We start from the raw sequence: 24,421 nt of genomic DNA, 5'->3' as shown, positions 1-24,421 counted from the left end.
TGCAGCTTCACTGTACACTGCTAATCAGGCTGAGGACTAACACTCTAATCTCTGTGTAGGACACTGAACATTTAACCATATATCCACTCACTTAATGAAGCAACCACGAGTTAGAGAGGCTTAATCACTTAAATAGATACTACATTGGATCCAATTAACTCTTCAATTAACTCTTCAAATCAATGTCCAAACAAAATGACTCCTGCATGTCTCCTTTCATCTCTTATTTAGTCCATCTAGTAGGGTAACTTCCTCTCCGCTCTCCAGTGGGACACACTTTAACAATCACACACGACCAAGCACGTCTTCTCTTCTCACACTGTCTACAGCGCTGCTTCCTAAATGTCATTCCCAGATTACTCCCAATAGGAAACCAACCGGAGCTCTTAATATTCAGCAGGATGGGAAGACTGTTCGTTGATGCTATTTCCTTTAGCCCAGGCTCTCCTTGCTGCGCTCCTCTGGCGCCTTGTCAGGAGTCCATAAATCCTTGGTAGTGATGGGTTCCATTCAGGCCGACAGAGTCTCCGGCTGCAATGATGAGCCACTCAGGCTCAAATGAGAAAAGCCTGTAACAAATAAATAACCAGCAGCCAGCGCACGGACAAGGGGAAACCGTAATAGAAACTTGGGCGACGCAATCTATTTCAGCCTGGGCTAGTGTCGCCTGGCTGCCGGTTCAATCAAAAGCACGGGGGACCTGGCTGATAAGGCGAGAGAGGAACTGTTCTGGAAGTAACAGCGTGGCAGTTCCAGGAAGGCCTCTCTCTCTCTCTCTGATGCACCCACACACTGTACTAGCTATATTTTTATTTAATGCTATTGGTTTCAGTTAAGGAACATCATAGAAACTTTAGATGAGATACAGTATAGGTAGAACAGGGGTCAAGAAACTCTGGTCCTGGAGGGCAGCGGTGGGTGCAGGATTTTGTTCTAGCTCAGCACCAACACAACTGATAATGTACTTCTGTAAACTGAGGTTAATTTGAGAAGAGATAGCTCTGATGTAAGTTTAAGGCTAGCCTTGAGGCAGGTTTGAAACATCTTTGACACAATAAACAAAAACAATTTACTGCAAGCTACAGTAATAGCAATTCTGAAGCCCTCTAGAATTGCGTCCCAAATGCTTTTGTTTATATTTTATGTAAGGCCTACACACATACAAATACAAGGTGACATGATTCATCCAGCTACGGATAGAAGCAATATATTATATAAAGACTAGGACCGACCAAAATACAAGTACAAGCACCCCTTTTGAGACCTCGCTGTTATGAACATTTCCAGCAATCATTCAGCTGCGGTTAGACCCTGTGTTTCCATCAAGGATACCTCCCTATAGTGTCAGTATGCTTCAACCTACGCATTTGCAAAAGCACGTTATTTAGACCTAGCTTTTAGACCTCACTGTTTATTTTTCCAGTGTTATTTCCTGCTTGGCTTTATTTTAAACAGACCTCCTCCGGGGTCGTCCGCATATTCAAATGAACCTGTGTGGGTACGGCGAAAAAACCCTCGCTAGCAGCTAATTTAGCAGACAAGTACAGGGAGACAACTCGATAATAGAGGCAAGCAAGCAGGGCTCTGAAACTCATTAAAGCACTAGAAGAATAGCAGAGAGTGAACTCAGGCTGAACTTCTCTTTGCTGCTGAAGAGGGGTTGGTGTCCTGGGGGGGGATGGTGCCAGTTCCTTACTCTTATTTATAGACACCAGGTTACATCACTTCCCGTCTAGCCATGAATACAACTACACTCTCATATCACCTCTCTTCTTGATTACGACATCATTTGTCATCCTATGTCGCTAAGTTCGTTTTAAGTTGTGCATTATAAACTCAAAGAACTTGGATAATTTAGGCATACCAAGAATCCCATGCAGCACCCTCCTCAAGCTGCGTGTGTACATTAAGCTGTTCATCATAACTAGGAAAATGATGCCCACCTCACTAAATTGCCTCACTCACAGCTGTTACAGCCAATTTAGTGTCACTACTTAGTCATGTCGTAATGACACTTAATAAAGGCCACTTTAACTAGATCACTTTTTCCTTTAATTCCTCTGCCCGAATCACTCGCTCTTTATGACAGCTATGAATGACATCAGGTTTTACTATGAAAACACACACTGTAGGGCTCTGTACTGTACACCTCCCCACGGGTCATATACAGTACGTGCACAATACTACATCTTTCCATATGCAACAAAGAACAGACCCAACTATAACATTCACTATAATAATGCTGTTCACAACATATCCTTGCCTGTCTGTCAACGTTAGGGGCTGGTTTCCCATACTCAGATTAACCCTAGTACTGGACAAAAAAGCTAATGGTGATTCTCCATTGAGCATGCTTTTTAATCGAGTACTAGGCTTAATCTGTGTCTGGGAAACTGTTCCTATATGTTTACTGTCACCATCGGGTTCAGAGTGCTTAGTGTCACCATGACATTCTTATTATCATGTTAACACCATGGAGACCAGAGTGTTAGTCAACATCAGAGTGTTGAGTGTCCCAGTGACGTTTGGGCCCACAGTGTACAGATCCACACACGCAGTTGTCCTGACTCCAAACCCCAACACCTTAACCCTTTCTGTCTCCTCGACCCCTGACCCCATGGGGAATAATTCTCTATTAACCTGCCTGTTTTTCGGTTGGACTGACTAACCCTTATCTGCCTCCTTTGTTGAACCCTCCTCTGCTTCTCTTCCCCTTTTCTCCCTATGACCTCTCTACCCAGTTTCAAAGCCTATGACTGAAACTGTGCTTTGTGTGTTTTTGTTGCCTACAATCAGTTGTTTTTCTATGGATTTAGGCCTGCTTTCAGGCCACTGTTTGGTAAAGCTATGGTTCTTCCAGAGCTGCTTTTCTATCCACACGGTTAATCTATTTGTTTAAGGAGTTAAGTTATGGATTTGCTCTGGAATAAAGTAGCTTTACCAGGTGCTGATTGGTGAATGCCCTTTTTATTCTCTTTATTTTATTTCTGATGCAACTGCATGTAAAATGTGTCCCACAATGCATGTAGTGCCATGCTTGATTTGATGGTGTATGATGAGGTAATCAGACACTACTTGAACTATGTCTGTTCCAAAGCTGTTTGAAATGGAAAATCTGTCTTTGTACTGTATTACCGCTAATGGTTTGACAAATAATATATTGGTTTTCAAAGTCAGGGTTGAGTGATATACTGTACTGAGATATTATGGAAAATTGGTCTCTACTTGCCAGGTTCTAAGGGATTGTACGTTATTTATAATGAGGGATACCTGGAGAAAATTGGATCTCTGAAATTAAAATGGATGGTATTCCCTTAAGTAAAATATATTTTTTCTGACCCTCCCTGAACGCTTAAAAAAAAAGTGAAATCAGTTGAGTTGTCCCTTTAGGTTTCATACATTTACATTGACATTTTAGTCATTTAGCAGACACTCTTATCCAGAGCGACTTACAGTTAGTTAGATGTTGTTTCCTCCCAGACGCGTCCCACAGTGGAGGTCTGTTACAGGCGGTTCCTCGTCCTTTATTATCACGGCCGGAGAGGTTCACAAACTCAATCCAATCTTGATGAAAACTCTGAAAAGGGTGTTCCCTTTCAGTCCTTATATATGCTACACAAACAAGTCATAGAAGCATGATTTACATTATTCATTATTAATTATTAACGTTGGTTCCTGCATGTGACTGACTGATACCTCACGAGGCTTCTTCTCTCAAAGCTGGGACCTTGAAACTGAGATACTCCTTTTGGTTCTCAGAGCAATGTTCTGGGCGTACTGCCAATTTGTCTGAGGAAGAGGTCACAGTCACCTGCACGAACCAAGATAGTGAGAGGAGATGCTGTGTACAATTCAAGGCTATGTCTTCAGACAATAAAAATGTCCCTCGCACTCCTCTATACCCAAAATAATAATTAAAACATAAAGTGGATAGCAGAGAACATGCCTACTGTTTACCCTCACTCCTAGGACAGACAGGAGCCTTAGCTATGCAGTTTTAGAAACTGTTCTTCATTTTGTAAGCATTACATCACAGACCACCGCGGACAAGGGGGGGTGAAAAGATATCAATTATAATAAAAGCACTGCATGAAACTATCATCTTATTTGCGGTCCGAGAAAAAAGTGCCTTTTATAAACACATTTCTACGCAATTCTACGTCATTTCTACGTCATTGTCTCCAGTCATGTAAAATCTTTTTTTAATACCACAACAGAGCATGACAAAGAATGAGTGCATGCTGCAGCACCGGAGACATTTTGATTTCTATACAGGCTACTGTTAAAAAATAGGATAGTTTGGAACACTGCTAAAGTAGTCTATCAACTGTAAAAATTTAGTGCAACAGAACCAGTTACAACTGAAGTATCTTACCATCAGTGAATTCGGCATGCTAAGCTAAATAAAATAAAAACTAGGCATGCATAGCTCAAAGCATGATCCTCAAACCAAAGACTGGCCAAACTCGTGTAATAAGGCATTTTTCCTTTAATTATTATTTAATTCTAAGTCATATTTTTCTTTTATTTCATTTAATATAGCCTAAACGCTAAATTCATAGGCATGTTGTTGAAGTGCTGTTGTTGGTGTGTTGTTGAAATGACGAGCGCTCCTGCCAGACTGTAGCATGTCACAAATGCTTCACAATTGATTTCTTCAATGGCAGGCTATAGCCTTGAAATAATAACAATATAGCCTAAATAATTCATTTTAATTCCTTCTCAGGCTACCTGGCTTGGTCCTGACTGATTTCGAGGTAGTATGTTGTTTAATAGCCTGTTGCAGTGCTCCCTCACTTTTTTCACATTGAGAATACACCAGGCTGCATGGTAAAATTATTTCTGGAAAATGAATTAGGATACATTCTAAATCAATTATATTTAGGCCTAATTACCACTTAAATTCCATGAAAACGATAGAATGACAAACTACACTGAACGAAAATATAAACGCAACATGCAACAATTTTCTACGATTTTACTGAGTTACAGTTCATTATAAGGAAATCAGTCAATTGAAATAAATAAATTAGGCCCTAATCTATGGATTTCACATGACTGGGACTACAGATCTGTTGGTCACAGATACCTTTAAAAAAAGGTAGGGCCGTGGATCAGAAAACCAGTCAGTATCTGGTGTGACCACCATTTGCCTCATGCAGCGCGACACGTCTCCTTCGCGAGAGTTGATCAAGCTGTTGATTGTGGCCTGTGGAATGTTGTCCCACTCCTCTTCAATGGCTGTGCGAAGTTGCGGGAACTGGAACACGCTGTCGTGCACGTCGATCCAGAGCATTCCAAACATGCTCAACGAGTGACATGTCTGGTGAACTGGGACATTTTCATCTTCCAGGAATTGTGTACAGATCCTTTCGATATGGGGCCGTGTATTTTCATGCTGAAACATGAGGTAATGGCGGCGGATGAATGGCACAACAATGGGCCTCAGGATCTCGTCACGGTATCTCTATGAATTCAAATTGTCATTGATAAAATGCAATTGTGTTTGTTGTCCGTAGCTTATGCCTGCCCATACCATAACCCCACCGCCACCATGGGGCACTCTTTTCACAAAGTTGACATCCACAAACTGCTTGCCAACACACCGTCTGCCATCTGCCCAGTATAGTTGAAACTGGGATTCATGAAGAGCACTCTTCTCCAGCGTGCCAGTGGCCATAGAAGGTGAGCATTTGCCCTCTGAAGTCGGTTACGACGCCAAACTGCAGTCTGGTGAGGACGACGAGCACACAGATGAGCGTCCCCGAGACGGTTTCTGACAGTTTGTGCAGAAATTATTCTATTGTGCAAACCCACAGTTTAATCAGCTGACCGGGTGGCTGGTCTCAGACGATGCCGCAGGTGAAGTAGCCGAATGTTGAGGTACTGGGCTGGCGTGGTTACACGTGGTCTGTGGTTGTGAGGCCGGTTGGACGTACTGTCAAATTCTCTAAAACAACGTTGGAGGCGGCTTATGGTAGAGAAATGAACATACTAAATTCTCTGGCAACAGCTCTGGTGGACATTCCTGTAGTCAGCATGCCAATTGCACACTCCCTCAAAACTTGAGACATCTCTGGCATTGTGTTTTTTGACAAAACTGCACATTTTAGAGTGTCCTTTTATTGTCCCCAGCACAAGGTGCACCTGTGTTATGATCATGCTGTTTAATCAGCTTCTTGATATGCTACACCTGTCAGGTGGATGGATTATCTTGGCAAAGGAGAAATGCTCACTAACAGGGATGTAAACACATTTGTGCACAAAATATGAACATTTCTGGGATCTTTTATTTCAGCTCATGAAACATGGGACAAACACTTTACATGTTGTGTTTATATTTTTGTTCAGTATAATGGCATATACAGTTGAAGTCGGAGGTTTACATACACCTTAGCCAAATACATTTAAACTCAGTTTTTCACAATTCCTGACATTTAATACTAGTAAAAATCCCCTGTCTTAGGTCAGTTAGGATCACCACTTTATTTTAAGAATGTGAAATGTCAGGATAATAATAGAGAGAATGATTTCTTTCAGCTTTTATTTCTTTTATCACATTCCCAATGGTTCAGAAGTTTACATACACTCAATTTGTATTTGGTAGCATTACCTTTAAATTGTTTAACTTGAGTCAAACGTTTCAGGTAGCCTTCCACAAGCTTCCCACAGTAAGTTGGGTGAATTCTGGCCCATTCCTTCTGATAGAGCTGGTGTAAGCTGGAGTCAGGTTTGTAGGGTCGCACACGCCTTTTCAGTTCTGCCCACAAATGTTCTATAGGATTGAGGTCAGGGCTTTGTAATGGCCACTCCAATACCTTGACTTTGTTTTCCTTAAACCATTTTGCCACAACTTTGGAAGTATGCTTGGGATCATTGTCCATTTGGAAGACACATTTGCGACCAAGCTTTAACTTCCTGACTGATGTCTTGAGATGTTGCTTCAATATACAGTGGGGGGAAAAAGTATTTAGTCAGCCACCAATTGTGCAAGTTCTCCCACTTAAAAAGATGAGAGAGGCCTGTAATTTTCATCATAGGTACACGTCAACTATGACAGACAAAATGAGATTTTTTTTCTCCAGAAAATCACATTGTAGGATTTCTAATTAATTTATTTGCAAATTATGGTGGAAAATAAGTATTTGGTCATTAACAAAAGTTTCTCAATACTTTGTTATATACCCTTTGTTGGCAATGACACAGGTCAAACGTTTTCTGTAAGTCTTCACAAGGTTTTCACACACTGTTGCTGGTATTTTGGCCCATTCCTCCATGCAGATCTCCTCTAGAGCAGTGATGTTTTGGGGCTGTCGCTGGGCAACACGGACTTTCAACTCCCTCCAAAGATTTTCTATGGGGTTGAGATCTGGAGACTGGCTAGGCCACTCCAGGACCTTGAAATGCTTCTTACGAAGCCACTCCTTCGTTGCCCGGGCGGTGTGTTTGGGATCATTGTCTGCTGAAAGACCCAGCCACGTTTCATCTTCAATGCCCTTGCTGATGGAAGGAGGTTTTCACTCAAAATCTCACGATACATGGCCCCATTCATTCTTTCCTTTACACGGATCAGTCGTCCTGGTCCCTTTGCAGAAAAACAGCCCCAAAGCATGATGTTTCCACCCCCATGCTTCACAGTAGGTATGGTGTTCTTTGGATGCAACTCAGCATTCTTTGTCCTCCAAACACGATGAGTAGATTTTTTACCAAAAAGTTATATTTTGGTTTCATCTGACCATATGACATTCTCCCAATCCTCTTCTGGATCATCCAAATGCACTCTAGCAAACTTCAGACGGGCCTGGACATGTACTGGCTTAAGCAGGGGGACACGTCTGGCACTGCAGGATTTGAGTCCCTGGCGGCATAGTGTGTTACTGATGGTAGGCTTTGTTACTTTGGTCCCAGCTCTCTGCAGGTCATTCACTAGGTCCCCCCGTGTGGTTCTGGGATTTTTGCTCACCGTTCTTGTGATCATTTTGACCCCACGGGGTGAGATCTTGCGTGGAGCCCCAGATCGAGGGAGATTATCAGTGGTCTTGTATGTCTTCCATTTCCTAATAATTGCTCCCACAGTTGATTTCTTCAAACCAAGCTGCTTACCTATTGCAGATTCAGTCTTCCCAGCCTGGTGCAGGTCTACAATTTTGTTTCTGGTGTCCTTTGACAGCTGTTTGGTCTTGGCCATAGTGGAGTTTGGAGTGTGACTGTTTGAGGTTGTGGACAGGTGTCTTTTATACTGATAACAAGTTCAAACAGGTGCCATTAATACAGGTAACGAGTGGAGGACAGAGGAGCCTCTTAAAGAAGAAATTACAGGTCTGTGAGAGCTAGAAATCTTGCTTGTTTGTAGGTGACCAAATACTTATTTTCCACCATAATTTGCAAATAAATTTATTAAAAATCCTACAATTTTCTGAATATTTTTTTCTCAATTTGTCTGTCATAGTTGACGTGTACCTATGATGAAAATTACAGGCCTCTCATCTTTTTAAGTGGGAGAACATGCACAATTGGTGGCTGACTAAATACTTTTTCCCCCCACTGTATCCACATAATTTTCCTTCCTCATGATGCCATCTATTTTGTGAAGTGCACCAGTCCCTCCTGCAGCAAAGCACCCCCACAGCATGATGCTGCCACCCCCGTGCTTCAGGGTTGGGATGGTGTTCTTCGGCTTGCAAGCATTCCCCTTTTTCTTCCAAACATAACAATGGTCATTATGGCCAAACAGTTATATTTCTGTTTCATCAGACCAGAAGACATTTCTCTAAAAAGTACAATCTTTGTCCCCATGTGCAGTTGCAAACCGTAGTCTGGCATTTTTATGCCGTTTTTTATTTCTGATGTCTTGGCTGATTTTCTTTTGATTTTCCAATGATGTCAAGCAAAGAGGCACTGAGTTTGAAGGTAGGCCTTGAAATACATCCACAGGTACACCTCCAATTGACTCAATTGATGTCAATTAGCCTATCAGAAGCTTCTAAAGCCATTATATAATTTTCTGGAATTTTCCAAGCTGTTTAAAGGCACTGTCAACTTAGTGTATGTATGTAAACTTCTGACCCACTGGAATTGTGATACAGTGAATTAGAAGTGAAATAATCTGTCTGTAAACATATGTGTCATACACAAAGTAGATGTCCTAACCAACTTGCCAAAACTATATAGTTTGTTAACAAGGAATTTGTGGAGTGGTTGAAAAACGAGTTTTAATGACTCCAACCTAAGTGTATGTAAACTTTCGATTTCAACTGTAAGCCTACTGTAGCATAGTAGGCCTATAATATGTTACACCAAAAACACCTAAGTCATTTCTTATCTGAATGATATTTTCCTCATGTGGCCAAAACTCAACAGCCTACGCACTGCAGGCTTTGATTTTATACTAATAGTTTATTAACGCCGTCTGCTTTAATTCTCTCGCAAAAAAGTTATTCAAGAAGAGTTAAATGCATCTTCCCATGAAACTGATTGAGATCAAATGATTGGCATGCGGTGGTAAAATGTGTAGAATTGTCATTCACAATGGACAGTGAGGATGGCCTACTTTGAAATTAGATATGCCTAACTTGGTGTTTGAGGGTATTAAAAATAGAAAATGTTCTTGAGGCAAGATGTGTGGGCATATAGGCAGACGTTGCAATTGGAGGATGCATTTTCTGCACCTATTCTATAATGATATTCAATCTGTCGGTACAAACTCATTGAGAAATTATGTCGTTTAATTTTTATTTTTGCGCTCCCTCACCTAAAAAAAAATAGAACTACACCACTGCTCCTCGGCTATAGAAGGTTGTAGTGCAGCCTCTGAATGTCAGAGACAAACCAAAGATATCCCATATGCAACGGAGTCACGTCTTTCCCCAGCATTTTACAGCTTGTTTCTAGCATAAAGCATTGCGGACTAAATCGTTTTATATAATTGGGTTCATTTAATTTGTATTAAAATCAATTATATCAGTAGCAAGCTTTGGACCCCAGGAAGAGTAGCTGCTGCCTTGGCAGCAGCTAATGGGTATCCGGAAGAATTTTTTTCTAAGTACCTTCGACATCAGTAGGCGCACAGATATTGAATTTTGGGGACAAATTGACTCGCCTCCTGAAGTGCCACCGTACACAGCACAGTCATTGGTTAGGCAGCACAAAAGGGTTTATTTATATCAGTAAAAGCAGGGCAGGCCATGATTGGGATAGCCTAGCCATTGCAGTGTGTAATGCAGTGTAGCCTAGTTTTATATACCATCCCAGCAGCACAAACACTTGGGAAGGCAGTACATTTTCTTATACATATAACTTTGCTCTGTGCTTCTCCGAGCATGCACTTCGTATAGCCTAGGCCTATAGCTTGTGTCAAACTCATTACACGGAGGGCTGAGTTTCTGCAGGTTTTCGCTCCTCCCTTGTACTTGATTGATTAATTAAGGTCACTAATTAGTAAGGAACTCCCCACACCTGGTTGTCTTGGGCTTCATTGAAGGAAAAACCAAAAACTTGCGGACACTAGGCCCTCCATCGCACTCAACTCTTACCCTACGAGGTCCGGAGCCTGCTGGTTTTCTGTTCTACCTGATCATTAATTGCACACACTTGGTGTCCCAGGTCTAAATCTGATTAGAGGGGAACAATTAAAAAATGCAGTGGAACTGGCTTCGAGGTCCAGAGTTGAGTTTGAGGGGTATAGGCTATGAATCCATTTTATTGAGACCACACTAGGCACACTTGATATTGCGTACCCAGTAGAGAATCAGGGATGAGGGGCATCATCGGGCACAAATGAGATACTATAATAAGCAACAAATTCTCAAACCCTGAGCAATATGACATTTAATTTATTACAAATTACATGACCCTCTCCTGGAATAAATTTGTAAAATACTAAACCCTCCTCCTGACTGAAATTGAAAAAGCATGAACCTCCCCCATTTTCCTCCAGGTAACTATTGTGTAAATTTCGATCGCCTCCTAAATTACTAGAAAAACATTTTTCAACCCAAGTCTCAGTGATACCTCTTGATGCTCTACAATCTAAACTCAGCAAAAAAAGAAATGTCCTCTCACTGTCAACTGCGTTTATTTTCAACAAACTTAACATGTGTAAATATTTGTATGACCATAACAAGATTCAACAACTGAGACATAAACTGAACAAGTTCCACAGACGTGACTAACAGAAATTGAATAATGTGTCCCTGAACAAAAGTAACAGTCAGTATCTGGTGTGGCCACCAGCTGCATTTAAGTACTGCAGTGCATCCCCTCCTCATGGACTGCACCAAATTTGCCAGTTCTTGCTGTGAGATGTTACCCCACTCTTCCACCAAGGTACCTGCAAGTTCCCAGACATTTCTGGGGGAATGGCCCTAGCCCTTACCCTCCGATCCAACAGGTCCCAGATGTGCTCAATGGGATTGAGATCCAGGCTCTTTGCTGGCCATAGCAGAACACTGACATTCCTGTCTTGCAGGAAATCACGCACAGAACGAGCATGTATGTCAGGATGAGCCTGCAGGAAGGGTACCACATGAGGGAGGAGGATGTCTTCCCTGTAACGCACAGCGTTGAGATTGCCTGCAATGACAACAAGCTCAGTCCGATGATGCTGTGACACACTGCCCCAGACCATGACGGACCCTCCACCTCCAAATCAATCCCGCTCCAGAGTACAGGCCTTGGTGTGTACGCTCATTCCTTCGACAATAAACACGAATCCGACCATCACCCCTGGAGTGACAAAACTGCGACTCGTCAGTGAAGAGCATTTTTGCCAGTTCTGTCTGGTCCAGCGACGGTGGGTTTGTGCCCATAGGCGACGTTGTTGCCGGTGATGTCTGGTGAAGACCTGCCTTACAACAGGCCTACAAGCCCTCAGTCCAGCCTCTCTCAGCCTATTGCGGACAGTCTGAGCACTGATGGAGGGATTGTGCGTTCCTGGTGTAACTCAGGCAGTTGTTGTTGCCATCCTGTACCTGTCCCGCAGGTGTGATGTTCGGATGTACCGATCCTGTGCAGGTGTTGTTACACGTGGTCTGCCACTGCGAGGACGATCAGCTGTCCGTACTGTCTCCCTGTAGCGCTGTCTTAGGCGTCTCACAGTACGGACATTACAATTTATTGCCCTGGCCACATCTGCAGTCCTCATGCCTCCTTGCAGCATGCCTAAGGCACATTCACGCAGATCAGCAGGGACCCTGGGCATCTTTCTTTTGGTGTTTTTCAGTCAGTAGAAAGGCCTCTTTAGTGTCCTAAGTTTTCATAACTGTGACCTTAATTGCCTACCGTCTGTAAGCTGTTAGTGTCTTAACGACCGTTCCACAGGTGCATGTTCATTAATTGTTTATGGTTAATTGAACAAGCATGGGAAACAGTGTTTAAACCCTTTACAATTAAGATCTGTGAAGTTATTTGGAATTTTACGAATTACTTTTGAAAGACAGGGTCCTGAAAAAGGGACGTTTCTTTTTTTGCTGAGTTTACATGCATCAGTACACTTCTAATAAAATGCCATGTTCATTAGCACTATTTTTCAATTGGAGTGAACCAGTTACATTACAGCGTATCATATTACCTCGTGGGCATAAATCAAGCTGCATCCAATTGGTTGGGCACTGATGTGTAATATTATGCATATTCTTAATAATGAGAGTACATGATTGAATTCATTCACACGCACACCCAGACCCCCTCTCACACACACTCAAACACCACACACACGAACACAGAGAGTGAACTGTGTTCAACATTACCCATGCATCAGCTATTTCAACTGTCAAAGTACTCCGAATTTTAGTTAGCAGACTCCTCTTCGTGCTTAATTTAGAAAAAAAATGAAAAATTTTAGTTCATTATTTAATCTCTCACAGTGCTTGGAGTGTTGCTGTCAATAATCTGTTGTTGTGTTTTCCACGGCAGAAAATACATCTCTGGCATTAGTTGGGGGTGATAGTAGCCTGCTAAAGCCTGGGGCCATTTTGACTCATTGCGGCACTATGGAATGAAGTTCCCTTCAATGGAACTATTACATTCTCCCCTCAGCTGTAGAGAACAGAAACTAATTAGGCTATTTTGGAACGTCTTTACTTGATGCAAATAGAACTCAGGAGTAATCTCCAGTGTTTAGCTACAGTGCCTTCAGAAAGTATTCATACCCCTTGACTTATTCCAAATGTTGTTGTGTTACAGCCTGAATTTTCTAATGGATTAAATTGAGATTTTTTGTCACTGGCCTACACACAATACCCCATAATGTCAAAGTGGAATGATGTTTTTCGAAATTGACAAATTAATAAAAAATGAAAAGCTTTTAATCGTTAAGGACTAGGGAGTTTTTCAGGATATAAAATAAACTAAATGGAGCTAAGCACTGGCAAAACCCTAGAAGAAAACATGGTTCAGTCTGCTTTCCACCAGACACTGAGAGATGAATTCACCTTTCAGCTGGACAATAACCTAAAACACAAGGCCAAATCTACACTGGAGTTGCTTAGCAAGAAGCCAGTGAATGTTCCTGAGTGGCCACTTTACAGTTTTGACTTAAATCTACTTGAAAATCTATGGCAAGACCTGAAGATTGTTGTCTAGCAATGATCAACAATCAATTTGACAGAGCTTGAAGAATTATGAAAAATATTATGGGCAAATGTTGCACAATCCAAGTGTGGAAAGCTCTTAGAGATTTAATCAAATCAAATGTTATTTGTCATATGCGCCAAATACAACAGGTGTAGACCTTACTGTGAACTGCTTACTTGCAAGCCCTTAACCAACAATGCAGTTCAAGAAATAGAGTTAAGAAAATATTTTAAAAAATCAAATTAAAAAGTAACACGATAAAATAACAATAACGAGGCTATATACTGGGGGTACCAGTACCGAGTCAATGTACAGGTTAGTTGAGGTAATTTGTACATGTAGATAGGGGTAAAGTGACTGCATAGATAATAAACAGCGAGTAGCAGCAGTGTAAAAACAAAAGGTGGGGGGTCAATGTAAATAGTCTGGGTGGCCATTTTATTAATTGTTCAACAGTCTTATGGCTTGGTGGTAGAAGCTGTTAAGGAGCCTTTTGGACCTAGACTTGGTGCTCCGGTACCGCTTGCCGTGCGGTAGCAGAGAGAACAGTCTATGACCTGGGTCTTTGACAATTTTTTAGGCCTTCCTCTGACACCGCATAGTATATAGGTCCTGGATGGCAGGAAGCTTGGCCCCAGTGATGTACTGGGCCTTACGCACTACTCTCTGTAGAGCCTTACGGTCGGATGCCGAGCAGTTGCCATACACAGGCGTTGATGCAGCCGGTCAGGATGCTCTTGATTGTGCAGCTGTATAACTTTTTGAGGATCTGGGGACCCATGCCAAATATTTTCAGTCTCCTGAGGGGGGAAAGGTGTTGTCGTGCCCCCTTCACAACTATCTTGGTGGGTTTAGACCATGATAGTTTGTTGGTTATGTGGACACCAAGGAACTTGAAACTCTCGACCCGCTCCACTACAGCCCCGTCGATGTTAATGGGGACCAGTTCGGCCCTCCTTTTCCTGTAGTCCACGATCAGCTCCTTTGTCTTGCTCACATGGTGGGAGAGGTTGTTGTCCTGGCACCACACTGCCAGGTCTTTGACCTCTTCCCTATAGGCTGTCTCATCGTTGTCGGTGATCAGGCCTACCACTGTTGTGTCATCAGCAAACGTAATGATGGTGTTGGAGTCATGCTTGGCCACGCAGTCGTGGGTGAACAGGGAGTACAGGAGGGGACTAAGCACGCACCCCTAAGGGGCCCCAGTTGTTGCCTCCCCTTACCACCTGGGGGCAGCCCGTCAGGAAGTCCAGGATCCAGTTGCAGAGGGAGGTGTTTAGTCCCAGGGTCATTAGCTTAGTGATGAGCTTTGTGGGCACTATGGTGTTGGACGCTGAGCTGATGGTGTTGAACTTACCCAGAAAGACTGTAATTGCTGCCAAAGGTGTTTCTACAAAGTATTGACTCAGGGGTGTGAATACTTAAGTAAATTAGATATTTCTGTATTTCATTTTCAATACATTTGCAAAAATGTCTAAAAACATGTTTCCACTTTGTCTTTATGGGGTATTGTGTGTAGATGGGTAAGAAAAAGTCAATTTAATCCATTTTGAATTCAGGCTATAACAATAAGTCAAGGGGTATGAATACTTTCTGAAGGCACTGTAAGTGCGATCTTGAGGAATGTACTGACACACAATGGAAAAGTGATCTCTTTAAAAGGATAGTTCACTCTGAAAACAACATTTGCATACTGTACCTTGGAATTGTCCCAAAGTCGAGCTGTGTCTATATTTCACCATTCCACAACATCGTTAGCCATCAGCAATCAGGATTACCAAAAGCACCGTAGTATCCCAGCTCAATAATCAGTTGATGTCTAGCTTATCCTACATCCCTGATTCTCAAGACCATCCATTTGGCCATCAACACTGCAGATGGCTAGCTGATTCTATGGTGGACATGCAGTAGAATATAACAACTCTGATATAAAGACTCTGATACACTTCTAAGGTATGTACTGTAGTAGTTCAGTTGGGCGTTTATGGAGCTAATTGAATCTGTATGTTTCATTAACTATCGGTTTTAAGCATCTCAGAGAAGGGTTAGACGTGAGTCAAAGGTGAAAACCTCTGCTTGCGTTGTTTGTGTTTCACTGCTTTTGTTTTTATTTGTTTTGGAGCCATTTTATCACCTGCCGTAATAGCACTTCACACTCCAGAAACGACACTTTCTCAACTTTGGCTCCTCGCGCAACCCATCCCCAATTAGAGAAACGCAGAACAGACTCCAGGTTACGTATAGCTTTAGCTTGGTTACATAATGCACAGCCTTTATGGATATAATCGCTCAGTGTTTCTCATATGCAGTGCTATGAAAGCGTCAAGCGGGGGTCTTCTACGTACCAAAACATAGCTGCTTCTGAGAGCGAGGTTTCAAAACCCACCAGGCTGACAATCTGTCACTCACTTTGACACATCTCTCTCGCCATCATCTTCCCCCAGCCTCCCCCTTACAATCTGCTCCCTACACATTCTTTCTCACACTCTATTTCTGTCACTTTTTGTCCCCAGCTTTCTGCCACATTCTATTTCATTTTATTTTCTCTAGTTCTCTTGCTCGTCTCTTTTCTGTCCTATTCCTCTCGCTCTCTCTTTTCCATTGCCTGGCAGTTTCTTACTGAAGTTATATTTTCTCTCCCTACTGTATCTCTCTCTCCCATTGCCTGGCAGTTTCTTACTGAAGTTATATTTTCTCTCTCTTTGTCTCTCTCTCCCTCTCGAGCATGAATACTTCCAGCTGTCCCCCCCCCTCTCCCTCTCCTCCTTTCCTCCTGTCCTCTCTCAACCATATGTGTGTTTACCTTTTAGAAGACCTGAGAGTCCTTAGTGTGTGTGTGTGTGTGTGTGTGTGTGTGTGTGTGTGTGTGTTCCTGTTCGTCACACATTAGTTATATTATGCCTCTGTTCAGCAGAGACCATTCTGAACCCACACTTTGGCTAAAGATAGTGTGACAACAGAGAAAAACATGGACCAACACTTATTAACATTATATAAACATTGAGAGGAGGTTATTGTTGTTGCTTTGAGTAGCTTCAATTATCCTGCAGCACCACATATCTTTATATAACACACCTATATTTTACTAACATATTTAATGTAACTCTACCACTACACAGGTGCGGACAACTCCAATTAATGGTCACATGTTACATTAAAAGCAAAGCTCTCAAACATTTTTGTCTCACCTCTTTATCAGAGGTGTCATACGACATTGGATCATAAAATAATTCATTTGACCCTTTTTAAATGTATTTTCTTTCAACACTGTTGAGGCAATGCATTAGCCTCAACTGGCAGTATACTGTTTGCCTGCATGCTCTGCCTCCTGTGCGCCATCTAGCAGCACACCAGTCTCCCCCATGCCATGATTCAGTGGGTATTAATTTCACTGTGACCATGCCACAATATGTCACGCATACGGCCCAATTGAGTCATCCACCCCAGCCCCAAACGTGTTGTGACAGGTTGTGCGTGGGGTTGGAGATCTGTGTACCTCCGCTGTGCATTTCCCCACTGTGGCGCTTGACTCATAGCTCCTCGGCCATGTGGAACCCTTCAATAGTCATAGGGGCCCCCAAGGGTCCTGGTCAGAGGGCCCAGATGAGTCACAGGACTGGGAGCTGGGAGCCACAGGGAGGCTGGGGGAAGCCACACAGAGACATGGGCATCCTGACCTGTATTATTCATAAAACCCCATGCTGCCACACTGCCTCGGCTCACTCTGACACACTGGCCTAGGACAGATGGGATAAACGAAGGACAGCCATACCAACGCCATAGAATACAATGGATATAGCACTTGAATGGATAGAACTCGCGATTTCAAAGCAGCACGTCTAACTTATTCTGTGAATTTAACATTATCGACAGGAGAATGTGATAGTACAGTATATTGCATCTCTCTATAGCGGAATGGCACCCAGTATTCTACTCATGATGTAGAGCAAATGGCCCAATGGATAGTTTATAGTGCTTTGCAGTGCTCGAAAACCCTTTACTTCCTGATAGCGCTGGGAGAGAGACAGGGAGCAGACACTTCTCCGGTAACTTTGTGACCTACATATAACTTTCCATCAACGCCAGGCAAAGAGACACTCGTGTCGGCAGCTCCTTCAAGACCAAAGAACCGAGCCTTGTTTGATGCTAATTCTGCCCCATCTTCTCTCTGTTTGTATTAAGGCTGTCAAAGAAAAACGGTAATGGTTACAAGTACCCTTTAGAGTTACTAGCAAAGTGGCAGGAGCTTCAAGGCTGATGCCTGTGCTCCTCTATTGACACATCGAGATTTTCCCGTTTGTGCTTTTGTTACTTTTATAGATTCATGATGAGTTTGTGCTTGAAGCTGCATTGGAGCTTTGCTACTCATTTCTTCAGCCTACAGTGTGTGTGTGCACTGCATACCTGTTCTCCACATATATACCTAAAGACACACACACACACACACTTGACCTAAGAGCATTTTTAAAAAATGTATCCAAGGTCATTCTGTGCTGTGTTCTGCATGTACTGTAGATTAATGTGAGTTATTATTCACATCTCCCTTTCCCTTATAAATTAATTAATATCCTTCTTTCAGATAGTATTGGTATGCTGCCTGCATTTACCCTCACAGACTCCAGTTTTCGGCCCAGCAATGTTTTTCTTATTCAGACAGAATAATGTATTGGCGACCTGTTTGAACAAAACCCATTTAAAAAAGTTATGAAGTGTAAGACACTGCTGTCATTGAAAATGTTGTATGAGATGTTTGATTCCGCTAAACGCCTAATTGTAAATTCCCTCAGTGAAATTCCCTTCTATTCAAGTGCCCTCACTCTGTTAAAGCTGAAGCATGTGGCAGCTCTTTGTAATTTCATCGAAAGGGAAAAACCCTTGACAAGTCTCTCTTAGGCCCAATCATTTCAATCCCCCCCCCCATCCTCCTCCTCCTCATCATCATCTTCAACATCCCATCACCACCATTACGTCTAATCTGGCACTATCATTGCCCATTACTGCCTAACCTGAGCTCTCATTACGGGATGAAATTAGCCTGTTTGGAACACCTGCATTTCCCCTCCGAGTGCGGGCCAATTCCCCTCCCCAGACTTATCAATTTCACAGAGACTATCATTAAGGTTGGAGAAAGGCCTGACACCACAGATGGCAGCAGCCTTTGTAATTGAGCTCTGATTGCGAGAGAGGTGGCAAGTATCACTCCTCCTGTCGAATCTCAGATGCCATTAGGCAAATATAGTGGCAGGGTCACACCATCCAAGGGCGTTTTCATAGTGTTTTGTCACAACAACCTTGAGATTTTGAGGTGCTTAGTTGTGGCAGTTCAGATGTTTTCCCAAACAACCATTTGAATCAAAGTCAGACTCTCGTTCAATTAAAGAGTGATGTATTCTACGAGCTGGTTGGTCGAGTTGGTTATTTTTGGTTAAGTTTATCGCAGGTGCACTCACCCTGATCCATGCATTTGAAAGCACAGCCAGTGTTAATGACATCAGACCTCTGCCAGTGCACCCATCAATATTTAAAGCCCAAACTCATTTTGGAGTTGATTTCTCACTGACTGGGGAGCTCTTGCCCTCTGCCACTCTTTGCAGTTGGAGACGAAAGCTGAGGTCTTGGCAATAATACTTTATTGATTCATTAACAGAGAGGGAGGCAAGCCAAGAGGCTAGTTCCAACACCTCTGCAATGCTGCTTCCTACATAGTAGAGCTTCTGTAAACACAACCAGTCTTTTCCAGCTGCTGCCTGCTTGACCTTATAGAAATTATAGTCTCTTCTAGGTCTCTGGTTTCATTACACTAAATACCATTTTGTTCTCTCTCTCTTATTCTGTGAAGGTGTCCGACGGCCTCCCGAGATGGAGAAGACCAACCACAGTGTCCACTACACCCTGCTGATCGCCTGTGTGCTGGTGGCCTTTGTCCTTGGAGCCTTCCTCTCAGGCTTTCTGGTCTCCTGCTACTGCAACCACACCGGCCACAAGACCAAGAGGCTGGCCAAGGACCCGGAGGCCCCCATCCCTCACGCCCTGTCCCTACGCAGCTTGGCCAAGCTCAATGGCCTGCTGGACAGCCAGAACAAGGAGGATAAGATGGAGGTGTCCTCGCCCAAGCTCTACAACTCCTTCTTCCAGAACGGGAAGGAGCATCATCAAGGAGCACCCAGACGGACCGGTGGTCACCACCCAGGGATGACCATGGGAGACCTGGTCCACCCCCATCACCTACACCACTCTTCGGAGCTCTCGGGTCTGCCCACCCCAGACTCCACCCCTGAACTGCCCATCAAGAACATGAAGGCTTTCAAGAACCAGTGGGAGAAGAACCAGAACTGCAACAATGCCAAGGAGCCCAAGTCCCACAACATTGGACAAGGCTCCAGGCCCAGCTCAGGCCTGCTCCACCAGCAGATCTACCCCTACTCTCACAGCTTCTCCAATGGGCAAGCTCTGGCTAATGGGCATGCCCTGGTTGGTGGACCCCAGCTCCTGGAGGAACGCAAGATCCACAATGCCGAGCGCATGTTTGTCCAGCAGCCTTACCCCTGCTACCCGCAGAAGGTGATGGAGGTCACGTCGCTGGACGAGCTGCTCAAACACATCCACGAGGCCAACACCAGCAAGAACGCCCAGGTCATGACCTCATCCGGCCTGTCAGCCAGTGGCGGGTGCCACGGGGGTCAACTAGCCTTTTCCAACCGTGTCCAGCCGCACATCCCCGAGACGGAGTCAGCACCTTACTACAGCTCATCCACCCTGCCCCGAGACAGCCTGACCCGCCGCATGGATGTACCTCCGGACATGCCCCCTCACCACCAGTCCACCCTGGAGCGGAGGCACTCTTCCCAGAGACACTCACTGATTACCGCTGCCACTAAGATTGCCAACGGAGGGGGTGGTGGAGGGATGGTCCACCGGCAGCAAAGCTTCAGCCAGCGTAACGGCCACCAGCACCAACCGCCCCCTATGCTGGCTCGAATGAACTCCACCGGCAGCGCCTGCGAGATCCACTACCCGCTCATCCCCAATGGGTACCTGACGCGCCAGCAGAGCTACAACGGAGAGCAGCAGGAGGATACCGGAGGATACCTCCACCGGGGGGCCATAGTCCGCCGGACCACTTCCCTCAAACCCGACGTCCCTCCCAAACCCCTCTTCATCCCCGCCTCCTCTCCCGTCAACCAACAGGGAAACTTCAACTACTGAGGAGAAAGAGGAGAGGAGGAGAACAGGACAAGAGTGCCTCGTCCTCTCCTCTCAATGAGTGAAAAGTGAAAGACCTTCATGAAAAGACGTGCCCTGGATTATGCGGCAGCCGTGTTGCTGTCGACAAACCTCAAACAAACTTGTCATTTCCCTCTTTTTGTCCAATGAATATCTTTGTACCATATTGGTATTGCTCAGCTACTTGCTTATAGAAGGTGAGGAACTGGGGTTGGTGAAACGTGACCCCGTTATATTATGCTGCCAATGTCCTCAGTGTGGATTTACAATGCAACTTAGTTATGGAAGGGTTTGGCATCGGACATTTTAAGATTGAATCTAGAGCTTCTTGCGATGCCTATGAAACTTGCTTTTGCTTACCTTTTCTTATGTAGTGTTGATAAACAGTCCTGATCCCCCTAACGTGTTTATATATATGCATGTGTGTGTATATATATGAGTGTTTATATCTACACCGTATATGTATACATATACATATGCAGTATATGTATCCTGTGGAGCGACCTCAACAAAACTCCTTTAAAGGTAGCTCTGTCTTTTTGCCTTACTTTGAAACTGAACCCATTCTGTTGAAATACATTACTGGTTGGTGTTTGGCATCTCAAAAAGAAGTTCCCCAAATGAGGCAAGGACCTGCCTGCCCCTGTTTCAGCATGGTTAGTATGTGGACTGGGTGAATACAGAATCATTTACCATATTAACACGTTCATGGTGAATTTACTACTCACATTCAAAAAGAGAACCAAGCTGGTGGATACTGACAAGCAAAGGAAACTACTCAAAGCAACTATGCTAGGTGTTTCTCTTTTTTGGAAAATGGAGACCCTACTATCCTGCCAAGTCCTGAGAAACAGATAAAAGGCATTAATACAGCTGGTCTATGAACTAGGGTCTACAACAATTCCAAAATAATGTTTTTATCACATTGGTGCTTAGTTGATCCTCATGAATTATAATACAATTATCATATATCATACCCAAAGAGGACCAGACACTCAACCCCCAAAGAATCAGGATAGAAATCAGACAATGCCACCCCCCCCCCCAAAAAAAAAAAACACTCTTAACATGGTACTTACTGCAGTTATTATAATTATTAACTTTGTGGCTATTGGTTGTAAATAAAGGAATAATACTAGCCAAATGTTAATTGTATGTGTAAATGTGTGCCTTATTTAATATAGTATGTGGTATGGGGTGTAGGGGTAAATGCAAGGCGCCAAGATGCTATATAATAGGTGTTTTTTTCATGGTCGTCGGTATGTGTCATATCTATTGTAGATTTGTATTTCTAACTAGGGTTTTTAATATCCCTGAACTGTGAGCCTGCCAGCACTGGAAAAGTGACTACCACAGCTTCAGGCTGCATATTTTCATGTGTATTCACTGGGTTTGCTTTTTCCCTGATTGCTAACTTTACCTTTTGATTGTTTGATGCATAGCAGGCTACTCAATAGATTAAAAGGGGGGGGGGGACATCAGTCCCTCAGTTGTTAAGATTATTCGGGCTCTCTGATACTCCCAACATATCACTTGGTCTCAACCTCAACACCACAGGTAGCGGAAAATATTTTGTGGTCTTTTTGTCTGGTCAGAAGATGTGGTAATTGATTTAGGTAGAAATGGAATGGACGCCCTGATCCGATGAGCATAGACTGGAAGGGATCGGAAGCTTCGGCGCCGGCCGTGTCCTTGGATCAACGCTCTCGGAGCATTGGGAAGAATCGCCCGGGGTGCCAGTGTTCCCCGGAGCGTCCGCTGGGCGTTCTCCTCAGGGAGAGAGAGGGAAAGCAGTCAGATCGGCCTCAGAAATACAACTCCCTCTGGAACTCTCTGCTGATGCACTTTCTGGTCTACTTCATGGGTTGCTGGATTCATGGTCAATTCTTTGAGAGAGAAAAAACACTATTACTGTATCTGAAAATAGTATTTATGCCCTAGATTCCTGAAGCTGGTCTGACCTCAAGTTTACCATTCCCACTTGAATTCACCTTGGGCTGACCGATGGATACATGAGCCTGAACTACAACATTAGTTATAGATGGCTACATTCTTGCGTTTTAGGCAAACTAGTTGTTTGGATGCAACACACGCATAAGTAGAATCCTCACAGACCATATGGATCACTCCCATTACACATGAAACCAGTATTTGATTTTGAATGTGACCATATCATAACAGGAAAAAGGCAGCTACGGTACTTATTGGTGAGTTGAAGTGAAGTTTATTTGAGTTTGCATTGAGATTGTATGGGAAAGGGAATGGTCTATTTTACTTCTAATAGCTATCAGTATTGCACAGAGTGTAAATACATTATCTTGGGGGGGGGGCTCTCGTTGATTCAGTATGTTTTCTTTCTCTGGGCTGAAGCTCTTGGGCTCTTATGAATTTGGTCTCACAGAATACCATTGTATGTCTCTATTGATAGAAATAAATGAAAATACATTGCAAGTGTGTTATTGACTCTGGTGTGTCACATTATTCTTACATAGAAGTTACCTGTGTTTTATTACACAAGTATTTAACAACTTTATAAACCATTGTCAAGAGTAGGGTTGAATAGCAGGAACAGGGTTCCCGAGATTTCCCGCCTAAACCCACTCCCTTTTCCCCGGGATATATAAATGCGAGAAAGCAGTAAATTATAATACATTATTTCTATGAACACCATGACGTGAAATGGAACAGTTAAATTATATCTGGCTAAATTTGGCTTCTCTACGGCCTTGTCTCTGCTATCTGCATAATCAATCATCAACGCTCAGGGTGGGGACAGAGCGCATCTCAGTAGGCTATGGAGCGCAGTCTACAATGCATTATCTTATCATGGTAACTTTTTTTCTTGTGATAGGTAGGTCTACATTTGCTGCAGCATAGCCTATGCTACAATAGGATAATATAAGGACTGAATGCGCGTCTAATTTACAAATCTCCATCTTTCGGTGTTCACCTTACTTCTTAATTGTAAAGATTATTATAAAAAATTTTTGCAGCTGCAGAGTTTTTAAACAGCCTATCACTCAAATATAATTACTTTAAATCAGTGGATACTTGAGCACTCCGTGTTTCTCGCCCTCCATCAATTTCATTCTAATTGCATCCCAAATAGATCATCCTGTTCAAGATTTATATATACTGAACAAAAATATAAACGCAACATGCAACAATTTCAAAGATTTTACTGAGTTACAGTTCATATAAGGAAATCAGTCAATGGAAATAAATAAATTAAGCCCTAATCTATGGATTTCACATGACTGGGAATACAGATATGCATCTGTTGGTCGCAGATACCTTTAATAAAAAGTATGGGTGTGGATCAGAAAACCAGTCAGTATCTGGTGTGACCACCATTTGCAGCGCGACACATCTCCTTCGTATAGAGTTGATCAGGCTGTTGATTGTGGCCTGTGGAATGTTGTCCCACTCCTCTTCAATGGCTGTGCGAAGTTGCTGGATATTGGCTGGAACTGGAACATGCTGTCGTACACGTCGATCCAGAGCATCCCAAACATGCTCAATAGGTGACATGTCTGGTGAGTATGCAGGCCGTGGAAGAACTGGGACATTTTCAGCTTCCAGGAATTGTGTACAGATCCTTGAGACATTGGGGCTGTGTATTATC

General features: G+C 43.3%; 1 protein-coding gene across 1 annotated transcript in view; it reads left to right on the top strand.

The window, feature by feature from the left end:
- The window catches only part of LOC311139868 (semaphorin-6D-like), a 139,158-nt gene extending 115,910 nt beyond the window's left edge, over positions 1-23,248 (top strand). Inside the window, exon 21 of the mRNA XM_084174858.1 lies at positions 19,412-23,248. Coding sequence (XP_084030984.1) covers positions 19,412-20,778 — 1,367 coding nt within the window. The 3' untranslated portion in view covers positions 20,779-23,248. The remainder of the gene's footprint in view (positions 1-19,411) is intronic.
- Positions 23,249-24,421: the final 1,173 nt, after the last annotated feature.

Source organism: Coregonus lavaretus (assembly GCF_964263955.1).
Source record: "Coregonus lavaretus genome assembly, chromosome: 13".
NCBI classification, from domain to species: Eukaryota; Metazoa; Chordata; class Actinopteri; order Salmoniformes; family Salmonidae; genus Coregonus; species Coregonus lavaretus.
The sequence above is the reverse complement of the archived record's forward strand: the minus strand, read 5'-3'. Positions and strand labels throughout refer to the sequence as shown.